Raw genomic sequence first — 26,541 nt, forward strand, 5'->3', positions numbered from 1 at the left:
AACAAAAGAAACAGATCAATGGAACAGTACAGAGAACCCAGAAATAAGCCCATTCACCTATGGTCGATTAATCTATGACAAAGGCAGAACTACACAATGTTGGAAAGACAGGCTCTTCATCAAATGGTTCTGGGAAAACTGGACAGCCACGTGCAAAGAAATGGTATTAGATCATTCCTTAACTCCAGACACAAAAATAAGCTCAAAATGGATTAAAGACCTAAATGTGAGACTGGATACTATAAAACTCTCAGAGAAAATCATAGGCAGAACACTCTAACATAAATCACAGCAACATCTTTTTTGATTTCTCTCCCAAAATAATGAAAATAAAAGCAAAAATAAACAAATGAGACCTAAACTCAAAAGCCTTTGTACAGCAAAGGAAACAATAAACAAAACGAAAAGACAACCTACAGATTGGGAGAAAATATTTGCAAATTCTGTGACCAATAAGGGATTAGTCTCCAAAACTGAGAAACAGCTCATGACACTTAATAGCATCAAAACAAACACGCCACTCAAAAAATGGGCAGAAGACCTGAATAGACATTCCTCCAAAGCGGACACACAGATGGCCAATAGGCACATGAAAAGATGTTCAATATCACTTGTTATTAGAGAAATACAAATCAAAACTACAGTGAGATATCACCTCACACCGGTCAGAATAGCTATCATCAAAAACCCACAAACAACAAATGCTGGAGAGGTTCTGGAGAGAAGGGAAACCTTCTACACTGTTGGTGGGAATATAAATTGGCACAATCATTACGGAGAACAGTATGGAAGTTCCTTAAAAAAAAAAAAAAAAAACCAAACTAAAAATAGAGCTACATATGACCCTGCAATCCTGCTCCTGGGCATATATCCAGAGAAAAACCCCAATGTTCACTGCAGCACTATTTACAGTAGCCAAGACATGGAAGCAACCTAAATGTCCATAGACAGAGGAATGGATAAAGATGTGGTGCATATATACAATGGAATATCACTCAGCCATTAAAAAGAATGAAAGAATGCCATTTGCCACAACATGAAGAGACCTAGAGAGTGCCATACTGCGTGACGTCAGTCAGAAAGAGAAGGGGAAATGTCATATGACATCCTTTACATGTGAAAACTAAAAAGAAATGATCACATGAACGTATTACAAAACAGAAGGAGACTCACAGACTTAGAAAATGAACTTATGGTTGCAGGGGGAAGGGATAATTAGGGACTTGTGGAATAGTCATGTACACGCCGCTATATTTAAAAGGTATAACCAACAAAGACCTATTGTACAGCACATGCTCACTGGTATGTCCAGCCTAGATGTGAGGCAGGTTTGGGATAGAATGGATACATGTATATGTTGCCTGAGTCCCTTCACTGTTCACTGAAACTACCACAACACTGTTCACTGACTATACCCTAATACAAAATAAAAAGTTTAAAGTCTGGGAAACAAAAAAAAAGAAAACAACAAGGAAGTTACTCTTAAAGCAACATGAAAAATAATATTTAAGATTTATTTAGTTCTATGTTTAAAAATTCATTTTTTCTTCTTCAAATTCAGAATTAAAACATGTCTACACTAAGTGTGGCACAGATTCTCCAAGACATGGAGAATCAAACCATATCGACTTCCTCTTCTTTCTCACATCATCTTTTGCTCAAGACAATCCTTACAGTATGCAATGATTATGTTCAAAAAATTCTTTTGAGTCTTAGAATTTAGATTTGCCACAAGGAAACATTATAAATAGATTCCAAATCAGACTATTACCCAAATCTAAAATAGTCCAAAGTATACTATGAGAAATATTCCACTAAACTGATATCATAAGGCTTTTTGCAGAATATATGGTTGATGTTCAGCTAGAGATGTAAGGAAAACTGCTAAGAGGCACCTGCAGTGTGGGCTGGAGGGAAGAGAAGCTTAAAAACAATGGAGGTGTTAAGTGGTGAGGGAGAGAAGCTCTCCTGCTAAAAGTAGCACACTTGGCTACTCCCTCCTCATCCTTCATATACTGTAGGAATTAACTGGCCTCCTTCTTCTTTCCCAGCTAGGATTTATCGCCTTAGGCCAAGGTTTCTTTTTTTGCTTAAAAAAAAAAAAAAAGTTCCTCACAATAGAAGAGCTTTACCTTCTGCTTTCCTCACCAATTCCTGAAACACAGAACTACTCTCAAGTCCTTGTCTTTTTAATCACTCAGCCTTCCAAAAAAGGAAATAGGCAAACTGGACAAAGTGTTGCTCTTTGGATACTCAACCAGTAAATGAATCGATAAACATTTTCCAAGGACCTGCTATATGCCAGATACTAAGCTAGGCCATGGGAATATATACTTAAGGTACACTTATCTCAGAATTCCCATCCTAGAGGTTCTTGCTGCTCAAGTGAGGGACACAAACAAATATAATGAGATAAAAAGATAAAAGAGCAAAATGCAACAGGAGCAAATAACTTTAAACGTGGAAGACTGATTAGGCTCTGAAGAAAAGGGGACGTTTTACCTGGGTCTTAATGTGGGAATTCTAACACGTACCAAGAGTAACTGCTCTATAGACAATAGTGGCTCTAAATCAGATGGTTTTATGAAGGTAATTATGATGGGATTACAGAGAGTGAATCAGAAAAAGAAAGAACCTGGCACAAGAAATTTACTGCAACATTCTGGGAGTAGGACCTTTTCTAAGGCAGAAGCTAAAAAGGAGCCAAATGTGAGGGATATGTCTAAATTAGAATCACAGGTCTCACTGATACCGATTATAGATGAGAGAGGACAGCTGGAAGGTGAAGAGGAACGCTAGAAAGTTCCTGGCTTGAAAATCAAATGGATGATACCAACACCACCAAGATTTGTTTCTGAACATTTAGCATGTACCAGTAACACTTAACATACTCTCACTTAATCCTCACAAAAATGCTAAGTGGTAAATGCTATCACAATTCCTGTTTCAAGAGATGAGACAATCAAAGGACAGAGGAACTGTAAATTTGATCCCTTCTCCAGAGGATCTTCCTGACCCAAGGATTGAACCCAGGTCCCTAGCACCGGGGGCAGATTCCTTCCTGTCTGAGTCACCAGGAAAGCACTATAATTGAGAGGGAGTATAGGTAGGGAGGTAAAGGGATTATTAAATGAAGTGGAAATACCCCAGGGCTTGCCAGAGGGACTGGAGAGTGCTGAGAAGTGAAATATGGAGGCTGTACTTCATTCCTGCCTTTCCTTAAAACGGTACCTGCCATTCCTAACTCAGAGCTAAGTCGCGTGCACTGGCAGCAGGACTCTTGTAGGGCAGACTTCAAGTCATCTTGAAGGGAAAGAGCCATAAAAATTCTGGTGGGAGTTTCAACAAACTTTCCGTAAGTCTGACATCATGGATCTTTCGACAACTTGCTTATTAGTTTGTGCCTTTCCCTGCCAGTATCACAGCGGGGCTTACAAAGACCACATAAACTGGGAACTGAAAAAGTCCTTACGAATCAACCCAATCTAAGTTCTTCCTATAGATAAGGAAACCAGGTTCAGTGGGGTTAGGTTCTTGCTTGAGGCTCTACAGATCCTCAGGGGCAGAGAGATCAGATTCCAGTTCTAATAGGCACCTAACTGAAATCTCAGCTAAGAAGTTGGCATGAAGAAATGGGTTCACAGTCTAAATTTATGTTCACTCACCTCTGCCCAAGGGAAACAAACCCCAGGCAGAGAAACCCTGTCATCAGAGACCGCTCTTTCATTAGGGTCTCAAAGAACTATGGGGAAATACTCAAACCACTCCATTTCTCTGTTCCAATACTAACCATACACTGGAAACATCAATTTGTATATAATGGACCCCAGTCTTCACAGGCACCAAGAAGCTAATCAATTCAAGATATATCCTAAGATATATATATGTATGTTCAATAGATAATAAGAACTGGACCATGGAAATTGTGATTCAAGTAAGACTGGTTTCAGGAGGCTGTGCCTAGAACCAGCCAACACTGCAAAGTCATTCATCAGTTCACTCTCAAAACACCAAATGTGAAGGAATATTTATATTATGCATATGTTCAACTGATTTAATAATGACAGCTATAGACAATAAAATTCAAAAAGGTTATGGCTGGTAGCTATTTCATTATTTGAAGAATACATATACTACTGAACAAAATTAAACTGAGTTTAAACAAGTGAAGAACAGAAACTGATTATCAACAGCAAAGAGGCAATTCAGAAAAATGATGTTACTAACCACTTATTTTATATTAGAGATTAAGTAAAATTATATTATAAAATGAATATTCTGTATCACATAAAAATAACTGAAACAACTTCTAAATCATTCTTCGCTTCCTTAAGACTGTTCTAGAGAGACCAGAAGTAAATTCCTCAGTTATTTTTAATCTTATTCTAAAAGAGCAACCCTCCTTCCAGAATCATCCTTTACTCTAGAATAATCATCCAAGAGATTCTCAGCAGTGCATTCTATACTACATCAGTACAACACGATCTATGACTTAATTCAAGTAACTATAATAGGATTATTAGTATACTAGAAATAAGTATATTCCTGATTTTCCACAGCAATGAAAAACAGAAAGAAACTGCTTTTAACAAAGTCCCAGAGCTAACTCAACTGACATACACTTTTAGTAATCAATAAAATGAAAACAGCAAACCCTGGCAATGACGCATGTAAATATTCCAAAACTCAGTAACTGTTGCCCACTCACCCCATCCATTCAACAAATTAAGTGAAGACTACCAAGATCATGGAGGAGGAAATGGCAACCCACTCCAGTGTTCTTACCTGGGAAATCCCACAGACAGAGGAGCCTGGCTGGCTACAGTCCATGGGTTTGCAAAGAGTTGGACACAACTAAGCGACTAACACTTTCCCTTCATACCAAGATCATGTGTGTTTGCTAAGCCACTCAGTCATGCTTAACTCTTTATACCCCATGGACTGTAGCCCAACAGGCTCCTCTGTCCATGGGCTTCTCCAGACAAGAATACTGGAGTGGGTTGCCATTCCCTTCTCCAGGGGATCTTCCTGACCCAGGGATCAAATCCGTGTCTCTTACGTCTCCTGCACTGGCAAGTGAGTTCTTTACTACTAGTGCCACCTGGGAAGCCCCTCCAAGATGATACAAACAGTAATTATATTAACCTAACCTTTAAAATCTTTAATCTCAGTTCAGTTGCTTAGTCATGTCCGACTCTTTGACCCCACACTGCAGCACGCCAGGCCTCCCTGTCCATCACCAACTCCTGGGGTTTACTCAAACTCACGTCCATTGAGTTGGTGACACCATCCAACCATCTCATCCTCTGTCGTCCCCTTCTCCTCCTGCCTTCAACCTTTCCCAGCATCAGGGTCTTTCCTAAGGAGTCAGTTCTTCACATCAGGTGGCCAAAGGATTGGCGTTTCAGCTTCAGCATCAGTCTTTCCAATGAATATTCAGGACTGATTTCCTTTAGGATGGACTGGTTTGATCTCCTTGCAGTCCAAGGGACTCTCTCCAGAGTCTTCTCCAACACCCCACTTCAAAAGCATCAATTCTTCGGCGCTCAGCTTTCTTTATAGTTCAGCTGTCACATCCATACGTGACTACTGGAAAAATCACAGCTTTGACTATACAGACCTTTGTTGGCAAAGTAATGTCTCTGCTTTTTATTATGCTGTTTAGGTTGGTCATAACTTTTCTTCCAAGGAGCAAGCGTCTTTTAATTTCATGGCTGCAGTCACCATCTGCAGTGATTTTGGAGCCTCCCCTCAAAAAAAAATGTTGAATATTTCTCTAAGGCTGAACTTATGTCTCCTTGTTTTTCTTTGTATCCAAATACTATGGAATTTACTTCTCAAATGGCTGTTAAATGTGTCCCTTTTTTTCCTTTTATTACATTGCTTTAGCTCAAGTCCTCAACATCTCTTGTCTGAACTATAGTATTTTTTACAAAACTATCTGAGTTACTTTTTAAAATGCAAATTTGATAATTTTACTTCTCTACTTAACTTTCCAAGTCCCTCTGTTGCTGAAGTGTTTTATAACCTCTCAGTGGGTTATATAAATCCTAACCTTCTGTGCACCTTGATGCTTAGTTGTCCCCAGGTTCTACAACTCATGTTCTGGCCTAGTTTGTGAAACACCCTGATGTTTTTTGCCTCCTTGGTTGTATACCTTTCTCTTTCCTTCTCATCAGGGTGACAAAATCCTACATAAAAACCAAATATTACCATCTCTACGTCTTTACTAACCCTCTTGCCAAAGCAGTTAGGTACATCTTAGCATTCTGAATAATGTATCCCAATCAATTATAATTGATTTTATGTAACTCCCTTCCTCCACTCAATTAAGGGTCTTTGGTCTTATTTATCTTGTACCTCAAAGGCAAAAAGCCCAGGGCCTTTTACATGGAATTAAACCAATAAATATCTGTAATATGCAAGTAACATGAAAACTCTTAAATGTACTCGTCTATTACTGACATAGTGAACTGTAGACTGAAGAGTTAGAAGCAAAGTTGGTATTTTATGCAATTAAACAAAAGTATGGTGGTAACTAAAACATGAACCATGTTGTTAGATAACTGGTGTTAACTAAACCACGATAACTAAAACGTGTATGTTGAAACTGTGCAAAATATTGATGGTTTCCAAATTCTGATATGTCCTATTCTTAATAAAATGTTTGTCATCTGTTAGTAGAAGCAGTAAACCATTTCAAAGTTTACATTATCATTCAAACTGTCAAAATATTTCAATTAAAGTACTCCATTCAATTTCAGCATAAGAAAATTATTATTTTACATTAAGATTTCAATGAGTGACTAAAACAGATGCATCAACCAGTGATTAAAAACATTTAGAAACTAAACTTCTGATACCAAGTGACTAGTTGACATTTCTTTGACATAGCTAACTTGATTGAAAATTCAGGAATTCGCCCATCAAAGCAAAACACAGTCAACTAAGTTTACAAATCGCCTTCTGAAGTTACTCACAAACACAAAATAATGTTTATCAATTTCAGTATCAATTGAATACTATTTCAAATAGCCATAATATCTGCTATTACAAAATACACTAATTCGAGTAGTTAAGAAGTTTTACCAGATGACATAAGTCATGTGCGCAATTACAGAGTGCACACAAACAGAAGGCATGTCAATTATTCATTTCCAGAGGGTGGGTAACTTTCTATCCAATCCTAAAGGCTTACTACAAATTTGGTTCAGTTTGGCTTAGTTCCTAGAAGACTGGACTCAAAAGTCCATGCAATGTCAACATCTGACAAATTCGAAGAGTAACATCAAGGCTGAATTTATCAGTTAATGTTTGACTCATGGAGTATTAAAACTGGACTTGTTTTTTGAAATTAGTCAAAGGCACTAGTTATTCATTCTATACTTCAAAAAAGAAGTATGGAAACAAATTCTAATACAGGACTACAGCACAAGCTATGGAAAAAAATATCTCTTGGAATCTGAGAGGCTTACTACTGCTTGTATCATATGTTACTGATATATATGAGTATGATGTACTTGAAATTTGTAAAGATCTGATGTCTCTTTCCAGTTTAAAATCTGTTATGGGTATCTCACAGCTCTTACCACGACACTAAATCTTTTAAATTTGGTTTACAATGCACTTTAAGCATTTGCTTATTTCTTAAGCCTGTCAAGTCCCTGGTTCCCCAGGACCATTCCTCCATCAACACAGACTCTCAGTTCCTCAAATGGCGGCCTTCCCTCATCCCCATGCTCTCATGCTCGACTTCTCATGTTCTCCCAATCTGCTGCTCTTTCATCCTACACCGCTTTCCTAAGATCTTCTGCCACTCATTCACCTGGCTCTTTCCTACTCCACCATCAGGCTTCCCTGGTGGCTTAGAGGTTAAAGCGTCTGCCCACAATGCGGGAAACCTGGGTTCGATCCCTGGGTCAGGAAGATCCCCTGGAGAAGGAAAAGGCGACCCACTCCAGTATTCTTGCCTGAAGAATCCCATGGACAGAGGAGCCCGGTGGACACCACTGGCCCTCAATTTAAATGTAATTTCCTCCAGAAACCCTTCCCCATATACTAGGTTGGGTTCCCTAGTATATATACTCTCTGATAACTATTTTAATTATCATAACACTCATCACATAATAGCAATTACTTATTTAGATTATCTTGCCCCTAAGACTGCAGGTCAAATCAGTCTAAGGATTAAGTTAATTTTGTACACTTCTTGTCTCTGGCATTTGCAGTATGGTAGAGGGCACTCTAGTAGGTTCTCATTTAAAGCAAGTAGGTGAATGAAGGAATAACAGAAGAAAACAGAATACCATTTCCTGACTTAATGATATCTTTCCTCTCTATAATCATATTTTCTATTTCTCTTAGTCTCTAATACATCATAAACATCACAGCTTTCAATCCAGAATACCTTTCTTCCAAACTTTTCACCCTGGCTCTCTTCAAATAAAGTCAGTCAATCTAGGCTCATGCTTCTAAATCTCCACCATCTTCCTGAACCACATATTTGGTGCTTCACATTGAGACTCTCAATTCAAAGCAATCTTTTTTTTTTTTTACTAGAAAGTCGTTCAGATTTTATGTGGGGACTATGTCCCATTACCTAATATAATGCTTCAGTTCATTTCAGTTCAGTCGCTCAGTCGTGTCCGACTCTTTGCGACCTCATGAATCGCTGCACGCCAGGCCTCCTGTCCATCACCAACTCCTGGAGTTCACTCAGACTCACATCCATTGAGTCAGTGATGCCATCCAGCCATCCCATTCTCTGTCATCCCTTTCTCCTCCTGCCCCCAATCCCTCCCAGCATCAGGGTCTTTTCCAATGAGTCAACTCTTCGCCTGAGGCCAAAGTACTGGAGTTTCAGCTTTAGCATCATTCCCTCCAAAGAAATCCCAGGGCTAATTTCCTTCAGAATGGACTGGTTGGATCTTCTTGCAGTCCAAGGGACTCTCAAGAGTCTTCTCCAACACCGCAGTTCAAAAGCATCAATTCTTCGGCACTCAGTTTTCTTCACAGTCCATCTCTCACGTTCATACATGACCACAGGAAAAACCATAGCCTTTACTAGATGGACCTTTGTTGGCAAAGTAATGTCTTCTGCTTTTGAATATGCTATCTAGGTTGGTCATAACTTTTCTTCCAAGGAGTAAGCGTCTTTTAATTTCATGGCTGCAGTCACCATCTGCACTGATTTTGGAGCCCCCCAAAATAAAGTCTGACACTGTTTTCACTGTTTCCCCATGTATTTCCCATGAAGTGATGGGACCGGATGCCATGATCTTCGTTTTCTGAATGTGGAGCTTTAAGCCAACTTTTTCACTCTCCTCTTTCACTTTCATCAAGAGGCTTTTAGTTCCTCTTCACTTTCTGCCATAAGGGTGGTGTCATCTGCATAATCTGAGGTTATTGATATTTTTCCCAGCAATCTTGATTCCAGCTTGTGCTTCTTCCAGCCCAGCATTTCTCATGATGTACCCTACGTATAAGTTAAATAAGCAGGGTGACAATATACAGCCTTGACGTACTCCTTTTCCTATTTGGAACCAGTCTGTTGTTTCATGCCCAGTTCTAACTGTTGCTTCCTGACCTGCATATAGGTTTCTCAAGAGGCACGTTAGGTTCTCTGGTATTCCCATCTCTTTCAGAATTTTCCAGTTTATTGTGGCCCTCCATAAATGTTTGCTTGCTGCTACAACTGATGGGTCAAGTTCACCACCTCTTTGATCCTCACAAATGCCACATGTTATAAGCCTCTCTTCCCTGGTGGCTCAGAGGTTAAAGTGTCTGCCTCCAATGCAGGAGACCCGGCTCTGATCCCTGGGTCGGGAAGATCCCCTGGAGAAGGAAATGGTAACCCACTCCAGTATTCTTGCCCGGAGAATCCCATGGACAGAGAAGCCTGGCAGGCTACAGTCCACTGGGTCACAAAGAGTTGGACACGACTGAGCGACTTCACTTCAACCTATTGAAACAAAAAATTAATGTACAGACCTATCTTTGGGTGGGAATATTTATACGTGAATGTCTCCTCTTGCTCTAAAGTCCCTCTTTCCTAGTCTAAGTTCTTTTAAGGCACTTATTCCCCAAATTCATCAGGGAAAATATTTAGTAGTGAGATATCCTAGCCGTCCATTAGGATCCTCAATAAAATAACCACAGTCACTCTGAAGGACAGAGAAGCCTGGCATGCTGCAGTCCATGGGGTCATAAAGAGCTGGACGAGACTGAGCAACTGAACAACAACCATCTCCCTAACAGTACTCACTATACACCGCTGTGTCCTTTACACATATGTATTCATTTAATCCTCACAACAACTCATATGAGGTAAATATATTACTACCCTCATTTTATTTATAGGAGACTAAGCCACCACAAAGCTAAATAACTTGACCCAGGGTCACAAAGCTTATAGGGAGTGAAGCCAGTATTCCCACCCAGGCAGTTTAGCTCAGGGAACACATTCCAGAGTTCAGAGCCATTAAACAAAACTTACAAAAGCAAGAAAATAAGAAGGGGTTTTGGTTAAGTACTACATAAATACAATGAAAATAAACCAGGCTATTTCAACCCACAATTCAAATTGTTGTTTTAGGTTTACATAGTATTTGAAGGATAACTGAGGGTAACATTTTTTTTTTTTGAGCTCTTAATATAGGCATTCTACTTATTACCAGAGATTCTGTTAATATTGGTGTTGCCAAAAGGTTCATTCAGGTTTTTTTGTACCATCTCTTGAAAAAGACCTGAACAAACTTTTTGGTCATCCCAATACTTTTTACATCATACTTACTTCTTACATTAACTCTAAGAAGCAAGGAAGTAAACAAAGGTTAAGTGAGATTAATAATCAGGAGAGGTTAAAACAATATGCCAAGGTCATATATAACTCTAAGTGGCCATGTCTTGGACTTAAGTCCTTAAACATTGACAAAGTTAACCTTTTAAAAAAGGCATTTGCTTAAACCAGAATATTAAATTGGAATAGCCTCCATTTAAGCATGGTTTATCTATAATTTTCTATATATTGGAATATAAAATCTATTGCTTCTAAACCATCTTTGTCATATCCAGGCAAGTATACTGAAGTGGGTAGTCAGTATACCTTTCTCCAGGGGATCCTCCTGACCCAGGGATGGAACACAGATCTCCTGCACTACAGGCAGATTCTTTACCATCTGAGCCACCAGGGAAACCCCATAATGATAAAGGTAAGCACAATAAAGTTAAAATACATTCCTAATATGGTAGAGAATAAATCAGTACTATTTGGCTCACCGTTATAAATGACACATTCCCAATCTTTTATAAAATATTATTTCTCTAGCTCGGTAAAAGGGAACATTTTATATAGCTACACTTCATCAACATAGCTCCATTTACAGAGGCTATTCTAAAATACTTCACATATATTAACTGAGTCCTTATAATAAGCCTAGGATAAAGACATTGTTATTATTCCCATTTTGCAGATGAGCAACCAGAGGCACAGACAGGTTAGGTCACACACCACAGGGCTGCAAAATCAGGATTATGAGTTAGGAAGCCCTCCCACAGTCTATGCTCCACAACAAGGGCATTCTATCACAGCAACAGATTGCATCAACACCTTGCATAAAAGCTTCAACTGATACAGCAACTGTCTGCATTTTTCAAGTTATTTTTAATTTCAAAGGTTATGAAATTCAGGAACTACATTAAGGAACAATAAACTGGGAGGCACTTATCCAACAGACATCTTCATCTGCAATCAATAATGCTAGCACGTCACTGGTGTTTTATTCATAACCTTGAATGCTCCATTAAGAAAAGATATCAAAACCATCATTACACTGAGGCTTTAAAATTGATCTTTAAAATACCTCTTGTAGCTTTTAGTTACAGCACAGTATAAAAATAAGATAGATAAATATCTGAGAAAAGATTCACTACAGATTCCAAAGCAAACGTCACCTCCTCTGGGCTGAAGGTTACCGGCTCTGTTACCTTGAACACTGTATAAGGGTTACCCACTGAAACTGGATGGTCTTTATAACTAAATAATAAATAATTGAGTCTGCAGACTGAATCATGAAAGGAAGGGAAATCTATATGTAAACTCATTTCAACCATTTATCGCTTATCATCTTCTCTTAAGAACACTAACTCACTTAGAAGCAGAATTACTGAAACTGAGAAAAAATATCAGAAAATAAAAATTTCAACATTCTACACATAACTCTGAGTCACTATGAATAAACAGTGTAATACTGTCAATGAAGGAAGGCAGACAAAAAGCAAAGAATGAAGGATTCAAATAATGACCCTTTATACACAATGATACTATTCAGAGGATACTATATTTGAAGAACAATTTTCAAAGACTTCCAATAACATTACAAAGGTAAGGTAACAAACTTAAGTGAAGGCTTCTGTCTTTATCTATACTGTACAGATAAGGAAACTGAGACCCTTAACATGAAAACTCTGACTTAAAAACTTTCTAAAAATCACAAAGCTATTAAGTAGCATGGTCAGGATTATAATCCAGACTTAATTCTTTTGATAACATTACACCCTAAAATTTTAATTATTCAATGATGCTTTATTACAGATCTATTTTTATGACTAATGTTCTAAAATATCTAGGTCTTTTAATGGATTGCTGATAAATCAGTTTTCACTGGCCTATTATTTTATAGCTCAGATTTTACCACATAAAAGTTGTAATTACATTATTTCAAACTGATATGATGCAATTATTCCCCTTCTGATACATTATCACTACTATACTTCATATATTTCTCCTTTCAACATACAAAAATAAACAAAAGCTATACAACTTATAAGGCAGAAAGTTTCAAATTCTGACTAAGCCAATTCCCTTGTGGAAGACAATTTTTCAAAAGTTCAATCCAGAAAAAACCTGATAAAATTGGACTTCCTCAAAATTTAAAAGTTTTGCTCTTTGAAATATACGGTTAAGAAAATAAAAAGACAAGCCACAGACTGAGAGAAAATACTACAAAACACCTATCAGATAAAGTACTTGTATCTGGAATATATTAAGTAATCTTAAAACTCAACAAGAAAACAAACAATTAAAAAAATAAGCAAATGATATGAAGACAATTTACTAAGATATACACATGGCATATAAGCCTGTAAAAAGCTTCCCATCATAGCCATTAAGTGTGACTTACAATCATCATAAAATATCATTACATACTTTATTAGACTGAATAAAATTAAACAAAAATAAAACCAAAAACACCTGACAATACCAAATGCTACTGGAGGACTTGGAACAATTGTTAATTCTCATAAAATCTCCGCAAACTAGAAACAATGGTACTCTGAAAACACTGGAAACAACTGGTAGACAGACAAACTGTGGTACACATTCATAAAATGAACTACAACTGAACAATAAAAACAACTACTCACACACAAGAATCTAAAATGTATTACGCTAAACATCTATTTCTGCTTTATTGATTACGCCAAAGCCTTTGACTCTGTGGATCACAATAAACTGTGGAAAATTCTGAAAGAGATGGGAATACCAGACCACCTGACCTGCCTCTTGAGAAATCTGTATGCAGGTCAGGAAGCAACAGTTAGAACTGAACATGGAACAACAGACTGGTTCCAAATAGGAAAATGAGTACGTCAAGGCTGTATATTGTCACCCTGCTTATTTAACTTCTATGCAGGGTACATCATGAGAAACGCTGGACTGGAAGAAACACAAGCTGGAATCAAGATTGCTGGGAGAAATATCAATCACCTCAGATATGCAGATGACACCACCCTTATGGCAGAAAGTGAAGAGGAACTAAAAATCCTCTTGATGAAAGTGAAAGAGAGTGAAAAAGTTGACTTAAAGCTCAACAATGAGAAAACTAAGATCACAGCATTTGGTCCCATCACCTCATGGGAAATAGATGAGGAAACAGTGGCTGACCTTATTTTTGGGGGCTCCAAAATCAGTGCAGATGGTGACTGCAGCCATGAAATTAAAAGACGCTTACTCCTTGGAAGAAAAGTTATGACCAACCTAGACAGCATATTCAAAAGCAGAGACATTACTTTGCCGACTAAGGTCCGTCTAGTCAAGGCTATGCTTTTTCGAGTGGTCATGTATGGATGTGAGAGTTGGACTGTGAAGAAGGCTGAGCGCCGAAGAATTGATGCTTTTGAACTGCGGTGTTGGAGAAGACTCTTGAGAGTCCCTTGGACTGCAAAGAGATCCAACCAATCCATTCTGAAGGAGTGATGCTAAAGCTGAAACTCCAGTACTTTGGCCACCTTGTGGGAAGAGTTGACTCATTGGAGAAGACTCTGATGCTGGGAGGGATTGGGGGCAGGAGAAGGGGATGACAGAGAATGAGATGGCTGGATGGCATCACTAACTCGATGGACGTGAGTCTGAGTGAACTCTGGGAGTTGGTGATGGACAGGAGGCCTGGTGTGCTGCGATTCATGGGGTCACAAAGAGTCGGACATGACTGAGCGACTGAACTGAACTGAACAATTATTTTTAAATAAAATGTACTACTAAAATGTAAAGAGCTTCCCTGGTGGCTCAGACGGTAAAGCATCTGCCTGCAATGCAGGAGACCCGGGTTTGATCCCTGGGTCGGGAAGATCTGGTGGAAAAGGAAATGGCAACCCACTCCAGTACTCTTGCCTGGAAAATTCCATGGACTGAGGAGCCTGATAGGCTACAGCCCATGGGGTTGCAAAGAGTCGAACACTACTGAGCGACTTCACTTTCACTAATAAAACGTACTAGTCGCTAAGTTGTGTCCAATTCTTTTGTGACCTCATGACCTGTATGTAGCCTGCATGGCTCCTCAATCCATGAATTTCCCAGGCAAGAATACTGGAGTGAGTTACCATTTTCTTTTCCAGGAGATCGTCCCAACCCAGAGATCAAACCCATGTCTCCTGCATTGCAGGGGGATTCTTTAGCTGAGTCACCAGAGTGAAAGAATCCACCCTCAAAGCTCCATTTATATGACATTCTGGAAAAGACATTCAGTGGTTTCTCAGGAGCTGGAGTTGAAGGGGTGGGCTCATTATAAAGAAACACAAAGACAAGTTTTTGGGGTGTTGGAAAAGTTCTATGTCTTGACTGTGGTTGTTTTATGACTGCATGCATTTGCTAAAACTCAGCACAGTATACTAAACAGTATGAATTTTATTGTATGTAAATTATACCTCAGTAAGCCTGATTTTAAGAAAAATTAACAAGCAAAAAATGCAGTAATTATGCAAAAATTTGTTACAAAAGAATTATAGTAGATATGACTTTGTAACCACAAACATGAGTGCAGAATATTGTATCTCAATTAAAAAGTTATCTTAAAATATTTTTTTAGAGTATCTGTTTACCTCACACTGGGCATATATACCATTTTGTAATATACTATGGCATCAGCATAAATTTTAAATTATTTCAGTAAGATAATTATCTAAACAAAAATATTGCACATATTAGCTTTTTTCTTAAACCATTTCCATTAATTTCTAAATGGGCTCAATGTTTTCACAAACCAAGACACAATGGTATATCATTCCTTTGTTACAAATGAATAAAAAACATACTACTGAGGGCTTCATGGTTATAAATATTTCAAATCTCTGGAATACCACTGTCCACTTACTGGTCCACTCCATTTCAGAAATCTCATGAAAACAGTAGTTAAATAGCTCTTTGCTACATTACAGAGGCATGTATGCTTGGAAGTGAGCGAAAGGGTGGAATGATAGCTATTTTCCTAGCTGTTGGGGGTTGAGAGCACAAAGCAGTCCCAAACTAGGCTCCTTCTGAGTGGCGTAATTCTCCACGATTAAAGCTGGAACCTTTTAAACAGTCTAGATTACATCTGAACTCCTTTTAAAAGGAGTTCCTCCCCGACCCCTGCCTCCACTTCAGGATATTCAGGGACTCTCAATGCCACTGAGAAAACAGCCACTTTTATCTGTACAGCACAAATAGTCCATATAATGCATTTTCGCATGTATTATCTCTTTTCTCACCAAGATCTAAGAGAAAGTTTTTTAAAATTGGAATTTTACAGATGTCAAAACTCACTCAGAAGATTAGATTAGTTGTCCAAGATCACACAAGCTAATAAGTGGCAGAGCCAGAATATTATTTATTATTCTGTATATCTATTAGTGTCTACTAGCCTAAAGAAAACTAACACGATGGAAACCTATACCCAATGTGTGTAAAAATATTGTATACCTTATCCAATAGTAAGCTAAGAAGACAACTAAGTTTTAAAGATGAAGGTGTATGAAGAACCTACAATCATTCTGAAGTGACATTCACACTGATAAACAATTTTATTGTGAAAAAAAAGGTAAAACAATGTCTTGAAAAGACAAATGCTAAGCAACTATTACATAGGATGGCTGTGAAGTCTGGAAACAGGTACTATTACTTTACATATATTTCAATGTAATATTAATAAGCCACATATTACATAATCTCTTATGGTTCTAAACTTGGTAGCCATTGTGTATATCAAAAGAAACTAAGAAAAGAAGGCAATTTACTGACAGCTAAATGTAGAATGAGATCTTGGGTGGAAAAAAACAAAGGCCAATACTGGAACAACTGCCAAATATGAATCTGGATGCATGTTAGACAACAGTATCAAATCAATGTTTAATTTCCTGAACCTGATAATTGTAATGTAGTATGAAAGAAAAAGTCCTTGTTCTTAGGTGATACATATTTTAAGTACTTAGAGATGGAGGGTTATGATGTGTAACTTCCTCAAATGGTTCCCAAAAGTGTGTGTGTATGTGCACAGAGAAATCAAATGAAAAATGCTAACAGATGATCTAAATGAAGATTATAGTATTCAGTTATCATTCTTGAATGTGTAAGTTTGAAATTACAAAAAATAAAGAGTTGAAGATAAAAGACAAAACTTCAAATTTTCTGTTTTTAATAGCTAATAAACATTTCCAACACTATCTTTTCTAACAAACTGAATAAAAAAGATACATTCTTTTTAGTGCCTCTATAAATATAAGTTAACTCTACTTGGAATCAAACAGCATTTATTGACTTTTTTAAAACTGGGTATAAAACACAGCAGCAAACAACCCATAATGTATCCAAAGAATAGCTTGAACTTTATTACATGCTATGAGAATTTTAGTAAAATTCACAATGTCCTTTATTTTTAAAGAGCTTCAGATGTGCTGAGAAACAGATAAAATTCAATGTCCAGTTCTTATGGATCACTAAGAGTACTCTAAATACTGAGTAAGGAGAAGGCAATGGTAACCCACTCCAGTACTCTTGCCTGGAAAATCCTATGGACGGAGGAGCCTGGTAGGCTGCAGTCCATGGGGTTGCTAAGAGTCGGACACGACTGAGCGACTTCACTTTCACGCACTGGAGAAGGAAATGACAACCCACTCCAGTGTGCTTGCCTGGAGAATCCCAGGGACAGGGGAGCCTGGTGGGCTGCCGTCTATGGGGTCGCACAGAGTCAGACACGACTGAAGTGACTTAGCAGCAAATACTGAGTAAACTTGCTCTAAGACAGTACATATTTAACTAAAATTCAACTTATTCTAATATATATGATTTCACCATGAAGTGCTTCTCCCACCCTACTTCAAAAGATTTTCAGAAATTTTTATCTTGAAATAGTCCACTATGAATGCACTGACGCTGCATCATGCTGACATTTCACTTCCATGAATTCAATCATAAGCCCTCAGAGGAAAAAAACTGAGGATTTCAACAACATAGACACCATTTCACTAAATAAGCACACCCTCCCCAAGGAGCACTAAGCAGGAGTATAAGGGAGCTGTCCAGTATAAGCGTTTCTCCCCATGTGCATCTTGCCAAGCTCTGATCCCAGTATTTAAAGTATTTTTGTATAACAAAGCCCCGAATGCAAGCCACTTTCTTCATCTCTGGTCCAACTAAAGAAATTTATTTTTGGAATTTCTGAAGGAAAAACTAGCTATTTTATAATTCTATGAGATGGAATGAATGAATGGAAACCATACTTCACCATCACTTATCACTTTAAGGGATTTTTAAGGTAATTTGAACCAAAATCTTTGTCGAGTGGCATCATATATGCTAAATTCACAGTTTAACTTAATCCTAACACACAACTCCAACATAAATGTATTCTATTTCATTATTATAGCAAGAACATGATACACAATAAAGTGAGGATGACTTCTTTCCAAAGGCTACATCCAGAAACAGTAGCCTTTTGCTATGCAGTGAAACAAAGCATCTTTTGGCATTTTGAATCCTCAATACTTACTAAGCTCTGAATTCTACAGAGTAGAACAGTTTTAATATTTCTTGGTGATCTCTAAAGGTACATCAGGGAATCCCATAAAACTGAGCCTCCTCCCTACCTGCAACATTTATTTTTAAATGCAACTATTTTTATAATTTTATTCTCTGGTGTCTTATTTTTATAATCCTTAACCTTGATATTTTATATTTTAACTCTTTTCTTAAAAAAAAAAAACTATTAGCTTTGAAAACTGTTTTCAACAAAAAGTACAGTAAGTTTTAAAAATTCTATTTAAAGCTTTCAATCTGGATTTAAAAAATCACGGGTAATAACTTTTCATTTTCAGAATGGGGTATAAACATTGGGAAGATTGATATGGAAATTACTTGTCTAGTACCAACCTAAAGTCACAGATGCAAGAAGTTTCCGTGACATCAGGATATAATTCCCTAAAGCCCACTTTTCCATGGTGTACACTCTATTTTCTTTTAAAAGATCTGAGCAGAATAACAAATGTCTTGTGTACTAAAATTTAAAACGGATCACATAGATCTTTGAATTAAGGTCGTAAATCTAAGAATCACGGTTGAATGACCTTACCTGAAGCACCCAAATTCTTTATAAAATTCTAAATATAAAGATGTTGCTGGAAGCATTATTTACTTTTTTAGCTTGCTTCATTAAAGTGCCTGAGTCTGGGATGAACACTGTACCTTCAAAATAAGGCTAACTTTCAAGGGCCAAATCTTTGATCATAGACCTCTTCAAAAACATAATGAAAGCTAAGACTCTTCGCAGAAAATTTCATGTGTGCACATACACACAAAATTTTTAACACAATGTTGAAGGAAGGAGTCATCATAAAATCTACCAATCCCAGAGAAATAACTGTTATCACTGATTATGTGCAAGACAGCCTTAAAACATAATGCTCTGATATTTATTCATACACACTATGATGAAAATAAGAAGGCATGTGGAGTTTGAAAACATAGGTGAAGGCTGTTCTTCGGTACCATAACTGCTTCGAGTGCAGAGCAGCCTGGTTCTGCTAATTGTCCATCCCTGCTCTACAACCCCCTCAGACATGAGACCCTGCACCATCTGATCTGTGCCATGACCTCCATGTCTTTTCATCTAAACTCTGCAAGCTTCTTTGATCCACTTCAGCTGTTGACAAGTAACCATCCAGTCTGCCCAATACCTTCAGTAACACAACTTACGGCTTCAGAAGGCAGGCCATTCCAGTTTTAGGCAACTCTGAAGAATTAAAAAGTTCTTTTCTAATCTGACGAGCCTTATTTGTAAGTCAAAATGCTGTCCAGAATTTCTCCTCTATTTACTTGCCAATAGGTAACAAAATAGCTTGCCATTCAAAATATCTAATCTTAAAACCAGGAGCAAAAATTCACTAAGCCCTACTTTTACCAAACCGGAGAGTCAGAATTACGCTAAAGAACATTTTCTACTTGAAAATCAAAATCTAAGAGGATCAATATTGTTCAGTTCAAGAAAGATGTAAGGCTTTCACGTATACATTTCCTACCTTACTGGGTTTCTTTTCACTGCAGAAAAAATTTAAATATATCAACATTAAAAGATTAACATTATAGTCACTGCAAATTAACATCAGTTCTGTCTGCAAATAGTTTATTCTCTGTATTTCTATTTAGGCCTGTGATTCTATAATAAACAGCTCCAATCAATGCAACATAGTCATTATTTATTCATTAGATAAAGCCTGGCTTTCAAGAACTACAAGTTGTCTTAGTCACCTTCAACAGCTCCTTTTTCGCAATAATATCTCTTATTGAAACCAGTATATTAATAAGGCCCATTTGTCATATACAAAGCAATCTCTGAAGCAAATGCTTTGAAAACAAAGGAAATACAAACAATTATATTTTATATTTTCTTCCTTAAACAATCCCTTACTAGTGCTGGACAAAAAAGACTCAAATATTTTGCACAGTGACTGACTTAGTCAAATCAGATAAGAACAATGATAACTAACAGTTATGTAGGTAAACACACAGCAGAATCTCATTTTGAAAGGGTTACAAAGCAGGGGGACTCCCTCCTGGGCTCTGTTGCAGAGAGTCAAACAATGCGCATTCCTAAGGAGGTTTCCCTCTAAGGAGCTTCTTTATGGTTCTTCAATAATTAAACTCCCTGCACTGATCCAAAAAAGGTCCACCTAAATGAATGCTGTCTTATACTGCAATTACATTGGGGCACAATTTCGGTAAGTTTATACAGAAGGTATACACTAATCCTTGGTAAGAAATACATTTCCTGATAAATAACCGTTTTTCTACTTTTCCAGAGTGGCCTGAAGAAGGACTGCTGTGTTTTAAAAAGACACACATACAAAGCCTAAAAAGATAATGCCACACACTTATCAGAACTTGTACTACAAACAAATGACACATTAAAACTCAGGAACAGTCCTCCAAGCATTTCTCTTGTAATAAAAGCATCTACTGAATAGTTTTAGTTGATTCTGCCAGCTGAAAATGGTTTCATCCATCACAAATGTGTACTGAAAAATTTTCTTACACTTCACACTGTTGGATATGCTAGTATGACTGAGTCAGTGTTAAAATCAATCAACTTCACAGTATTAAATCAATATATTTGTACCTAATCAAATATTGCCAATCTACAGTCAATAATATCTGCGTTTTAAAACAAAATTCTTTCACTAGCTTGTTATTTACATAAAATCCAACGCTCGAAATAACTTAAAAGCACGGACTATTATAGACAGTCAAACACTGCCCCACCCCTTCTAAGAGTGGATGACTGGAACATTTTAATATACTCCATCACGTAGTAGCACTGCTACAACACTTTCATATTAACGCCAGAAGTTGAACATTTTTCAACAGAATTTAATTTTATATAGATTTTGCATCATCCTCAATGTCAAACGTCACCAACATTCAGGTACACTGAAGGTAAGGAACTGATAACCACAAACCCTGTAATATAACCCTCTCAACCTTCACTTGCGCACTCTTCTCACTTCCTTTAAGAATTGTTTTTTCTATTTCCTACGCAATTAAGAGTACTAGTTAGACTGAAATCACCAAATTATTAAAATTTCAAAGAGTAACAATACAAAAAAGAGGCAAAAGGGGAAACCCTATTTCTTTAAATATTAAGGGAATCTTACATTAGGAAAAAAAAAGCATTTGCGGGATGCCAAGCAAGACTTCCAAAACCCACCCCTCCTCCCGCCTTAAAGTGCCCCCCTTCCCCACCCGCGCGCCCAGTCTGAGAAGTCTTTACTTTGACGCGGCCGGGATGCTACTCACCGAGTTTTTCCACCAATTTGAGCATCACCCCTCCAATGTGCACCTCCCCAGTCACTCTCAGGGTGACATCGCGGTTCAGGTCCGTCACATGAACGCTCAGTTCCCACGTCCCATCCGCATAGCAGCCATCTGGCATCCTTATCCCGTCCAGAGCCATGGCTCCTTCCTGCGAGCACGGAGGAAATGGCTCTCGTCAGCGTCACTCCCCCAAAGGAAAGCAAATCCCACCGAACTCGCAGAGTCAGCCGCGGGTGAGACAAGGTGGAGAACGCGAGGGTTTCCGCACGAATTCTGGAGAGCCGGCGGCGAGGCCAGCTGCCGGCAGGACTCTGCGCCCCGCGCCCCTTCCCGCGGCCACCCCGGCTCCCGCCCCGCGGCGGCCCTCGGCGGACACGGCGCCGCCCGCTCCGCGCGGCCCCAGCCTAGCGGCCCTCGCCTAGCGGACCGCGGCGGGCTTCACCTGCCTGCCTGCCGGCCGCACCCAGGCCTGGGAGAGGCCGTCCGCGGGCTCCACGGTCCTCCTCCCAACCCGCGCTTCCCCAGTCCCTGCCGGGCCCGGCCCCTCACCGCGCGCTTCTTGCGCTCCCGGCCCAGACTGGAGCAGCAACAGGCGCGGAGCGGGGGCTCGCCCGGCAGCGGCGGTGGTGTCGGGTCCCCTCCTCAGCCGGCGAAACGCTGCGTCCTGGCCCGAGCGACTAATGGAGTCCAGCCGTCGCGGCCCCTCGCCTCTCCCTCCGCGCTCCACCCCTCTCTCCCCGCCCCCTCAGTCCGAGACCAGCTCCCTCCTCCCCGCCCCGCCGAGCCGCCCTCCGCGGGTCCGGCCGCCTCGCCCCTCCCCCGCCGCCCCCCGCCACCGCTCTCGGGGCCGAGGCCGCGCGAACTCCCGGGCTGGGGAGGGGGGGCGCGCGGCGCGGAGGCAAGCCGTGCGGGGGAGGCGGGGGCGCCCGCGGCGGCAGCAATCTCGGCCCCGCCGAGTCGCTGCCCTTTTATGGAAATGAAGCACCCGGCGTAGGGATTGAGTCCAACATCCGGGCTCTTGGCGGCGAGACCTGAGGAGGGGGAGCCCGGAGAGCGTGGCTGCTTCCCACCCGGGTGCGGGAGGGCGCCGGGCGCTCCCTTCCACGCTCGCGTCTCTGGCTCCGGGAGGGCATGCAGCGGGCTTCCAGCCGGAGGAAGGGGCTCGTCCATGAGAAATGGCCACAGGAAATTCCCAGGGCAAGGTCGTTTTCGGGGAACAAAGTCCCCCCGCCCCCTCCCCACGGCTGGAGCGAGCCCAAAAGTCTCGGGGCGGTGAGAAGTCCGCACTCAGGGAGCTGAAGACAGGGGATTGAGGACGTAAAAACTTAAAAAAAAGTAAATGCCCAAGCCAACTCCGCGAACATCCAACAAAAGAATGAGAAAAAGCGGAGAGGTGAACCGCAAAGTTGCTTTGCAAGCAATGTCCGGCACAATCAGCAGCTCCTACCGGACTCCCAAGAGTTTACTTGCGCTCTTAACCCATTCGGAAGCTGCAACCCGAAGTGAGTCATTTAGGTCCACGATGCTGTAGTTCGGGGGCGGTGGGGGTGTGGTGGAATCAGGGCAGTGAGATTTATTCGGAAACTCTTTTCTCCAGCCTTTTCGACTCTGTGTACGTATTTGTGTATTTTTATTTGCATTTTAGCAATCCCAGTCTACTAAGTTATTTAGATGGCTGGACATCCCTCTACCCCACCCTCAGCCACACCTTGAAGGAATTTTAATAGCTCTGAACCGGTGCCAGCAGGTACGGGAAGAACTAAAGAATGTTACCTGTTGAGACTGACCAGTGATGGAGAACGGTCCTCCAGCTTCCCACTTCACTTCCACTTCCCCCTTATACTATCGCACTCAACCGAGAAGGCTCCAGTCAAAAACGGCTACTGGAAAACTGCCTCGCTGGCAAATAGAGGGCTCGACGAATTTAGGTCAGGAAGACGCAGATAAGATATCCCAGATCCCATAAAAGACCCCCGGTTTTAAAAGCCTCCAAGTCTTCTTGAACTGTGTCAGACTCTTCAAAGAGGACACCCCCACCCCCACCCTAGGCAAATAATCCTGTGTTCAGCAACACTATTGGGAAACGAGGTTAGAGGCCTCAAGAAAGGGGTGGGACCCATGAAAGAGTAAAAGAAAAGCAGCGAAGTTTAGTCAGATCCCAGAGGTTTGGCACCCAAAATAGGGAAAACCACTACAGTATTTTCAGCTAGTCATCATGGAGAAATTGATGCCTCGGAGTCTGTAGACTCTCCACTCTCCAATCATTTCTTCTCATGGAGGTTCTAAATAGTTCACTTGGAAGCAGTATGAACGTCCAGAGAGGAGGCGATGTTTATGTAAATTATGGTGTAGCAAATATTATAGGAAAATGTTTTCAATAAAATAGTAACTTGTTAGGGTAAAAAGAAACTGTACAGAACTGTACATGCAACTGTAAAAAATCACAAGCGTATCTAGTTCTAATTATTAAGAGAAAAAAGAGCGAAAGGAAATACACCAAAATGTTAACAAGCTCTCTGGGTGTTAAAATCAAGGGAGGTTGTTTTGCCTCTCTATTTTTTATTTTCTAAAAATTCCAAAGCTTTGCATTCAGGACTTGTCTGTCACCACCTTTAATTACATCCAGCATCTTAGTTTCTCTGGGCATGGGATTACCTTCACAGTGATAGACACAACTGATAGAGCAGCTGCTGGACACCTGGACAGGACCTTCAGGGGGTTCCTTTTGTGTTTTTAAATATCCCCAAATAAGACATGAGTTTTTTGAGAGCAAGGACTTCAAGTTCTTTGTCTTGCCCACAAATTTACAAATACCTTGGCACAAAGAAAACGAAAGACATGCTAGGGTCAAATCAACTCAAAAGGCTAGGAAACACTATGTCTGCCCCCATGGAGATATTTCATTTTAGGGGGAAATCCAGGCTTGGAAATGTATGTGCTTATTTCTACACCTTATCCTCCAAAGATATATCATGATGTACAAACTATGAGATAGCATACATTATAAAGGGCACAAAACAACAAGGAAAAAAGGTGGGAAGTGGAAGATTAGAGACTTAAAATAGAGCCAGGAATGAGGCTGAGAACTGTACCTCAACAAATTTTGCAAGTGCTCCAGCAAGCTCTGAATTACTATGACTTCTTAAACATGCCTTTGTAGAACCAAAAATATCCACGTCCTTTCTGAATATTCCCTTTCCTTCAGGCAAATTTGTCTCAGCCAACTGTTGTGTCTCAGAAACTCTTTCAATGCTCAGTTTCCACATTCTAGTTCTCTTTTTCGAACTCTCCAGTGAGTTACTTTCTGAACAGCCTCCCACCACAATGCCTACCACTCTGACTGCTGCTGACTTCTGTGAATGTTTCCTACATTAGGATGGGGAGCTGGGAGTGGGGTGTTAGTATTGCAAATATCAGTCCCGTTTCTTAGCATTGAAACAGCTTAATTATAGCTTTACAAGCGACTTTACTAGCTTCAGATACTCAGCAGTTGGTGTTCGAGCCAACTGGAAGCGCAGGGTAGGCAGTGACCCCCTAAAAGAACTATTAGAGGAATAGTTGGGCTGAGTTGGGTGCAGCTGGTCCCTGTAGGCCCTCTTTTTGAGTGTTTCAAGCTGTTGCTTGCTTTGAAGATTAAAGAGGAGTCAGACTTGAATCTCTGAAACTGGGGATTTTTTTTCTCGATTATTGAGTGAGACCTTCAAATACATTTCTTAAATGTTTACTTCCACGTAACATTTCCCAGTGTGTTCAGAGGTGGAATCTTATCTGAAATCCCCCACTAGAACCTTTAAGACAATGCAATACTTGTGGTACTTACATCATACTGAAAAGTAGCCGAGAACTCCAGTGTTTGGAAGAACGGCTCAAGCATTGAAAGCAGCAATATCCAAATAAGGTACCAAGCACTGGGCTTAGGTTTAGACCAAATGATACCTCACAGATCTGCCGTCAAATGCAGCCCTCCGACTTGGTAGTCCGCAGGTTGACTTCAGCTTTTTCTCTGAGCCCACTTAAACTGTGTTTTACAGTCTTAAAAGGTTCGTAGCAAATATAACCACTGAGTTTGAAATACAGAGAGGTTGGGGGATAGAAGAACATAAGGGAAGGTTTGTGTGAGTAGGAATGTGTAGAAGTATTTTAAAATGCACTTAAAAATGCCATTTGAGGCCAGCAAGATAATGAATTATTCCTGTCAAATACCAGGTGAGCAGAATTCTCTGTTTGTCTCAGGGATTACCAAAAATGGAGCTCCCTGTGAAAGCTACTAAGGAGGTAGAAATCAAGGGGCATGGAGTGTGAACTAATAATGGGAAGGAAGGTTGCAGGGGCTACTTTTTTGATAGAAGTGGTATTCAAGCTGGACAGCGAGGAAAAGTCTGAGAAAATGAGAAACAAGGAAGACTTGCTTCAGGGTGGGGCTGTTTTGACACAGACCTAAAGAAAGCCTCTGAGATAACATTGAAATCTCTACTTCAAGGGGAAAGAAATACACTCTTGTATTTACTGCTCTAGATTACAGAAAGCTATTTGGTAGAAAATCATGCTAGTTGATCCTTAGGCAACAGGTTTTAAACATCACATCATCTTGTGAAATGTTCTGCTTCTGACAGACATATGAACTGTTCACACACACGTACAAACAAGGTGGCTAACTGTGTGCTTAGCAGAGTGCAGGGCCCTGAGACACATCTGTAGATGCATAACACATGTCACAAGCTCTTAAGGAACATGTTTCTAATAGCAGAATATTTAAAACACCAGAAAGGCTATCCATATGCATAAAGAGTTAAATTAGACCTTATACCATTTATAAAAATTAACTGAAAATGGATCATAGACCTAAATATAATATTTAAACTGTAAAATTCTTAGAAGAAAGCATAGGAATAAACCTTTGTCACCATAGATTAAATAATGCC

The 26,541-nt window shown here is 39.8% G+C and overlaps 1 protein-coding gene across 11 annotated transcripts in view; it reads right to left on the minus strand.

The window, feature by feature from the left end:
• FERMT2 (FERM domain containing kindlin 2) overlaps nucleotides 1-23,639 on the minus strand; it is a 73,002-nt gene extending 49,363 nt beyond the window's left edge. For 6 of the 11 annotated variants that reach the window (XM_027971870.2, XM_027971869.2, XM_027971866.2 and 3 more), the window contains exons 1-2: nucleotides 22,169-22,301; nucleotides 21,602-21,767 (exon numbers count right to left, since the gene is read on the minus strand). In XM_027971870.2, coding sequence (XP_027827671.1) covers nucleotides 21,602-21,758 — 157 coding nt within the window. In that variant the 5' untranslated portion in view covers nucleotides 21,759-21,767; nucleotides 22,169-22,301. Of the gene's footprint in view, nucleotides 1-21,601; nucleotides 21,768-22,168; nucleotides 22,302-23,392 lie in introns of those variants that run through there. The other 5 variants (XM_060418656.1, XM_060418655.1, XM_060418654.1 and 2 more) reach the window with 1 other exon arrangement.
• Between the last annotated feature and the right edge of the window lie 2,902 nt (nucleotides 23,640-26,541).

The sequence above is a fragment of the Ovis aries genome, chromosome 7 (genome assembly GCF_016772045.2).
Source record: "Ovis aries strain OAR_USU_Benz2616 breed Rambouillet chromosome 7, ARS-UI_Ramb_v3.0, whole genome shotgun sequence".
Taxonomy (NCBI): domain Eukaryota; kingdom Metazoa; phylum Chordata; class Mammalia; order Artiodactyla; family Bovidae; genus Ovis; species Ovis aries.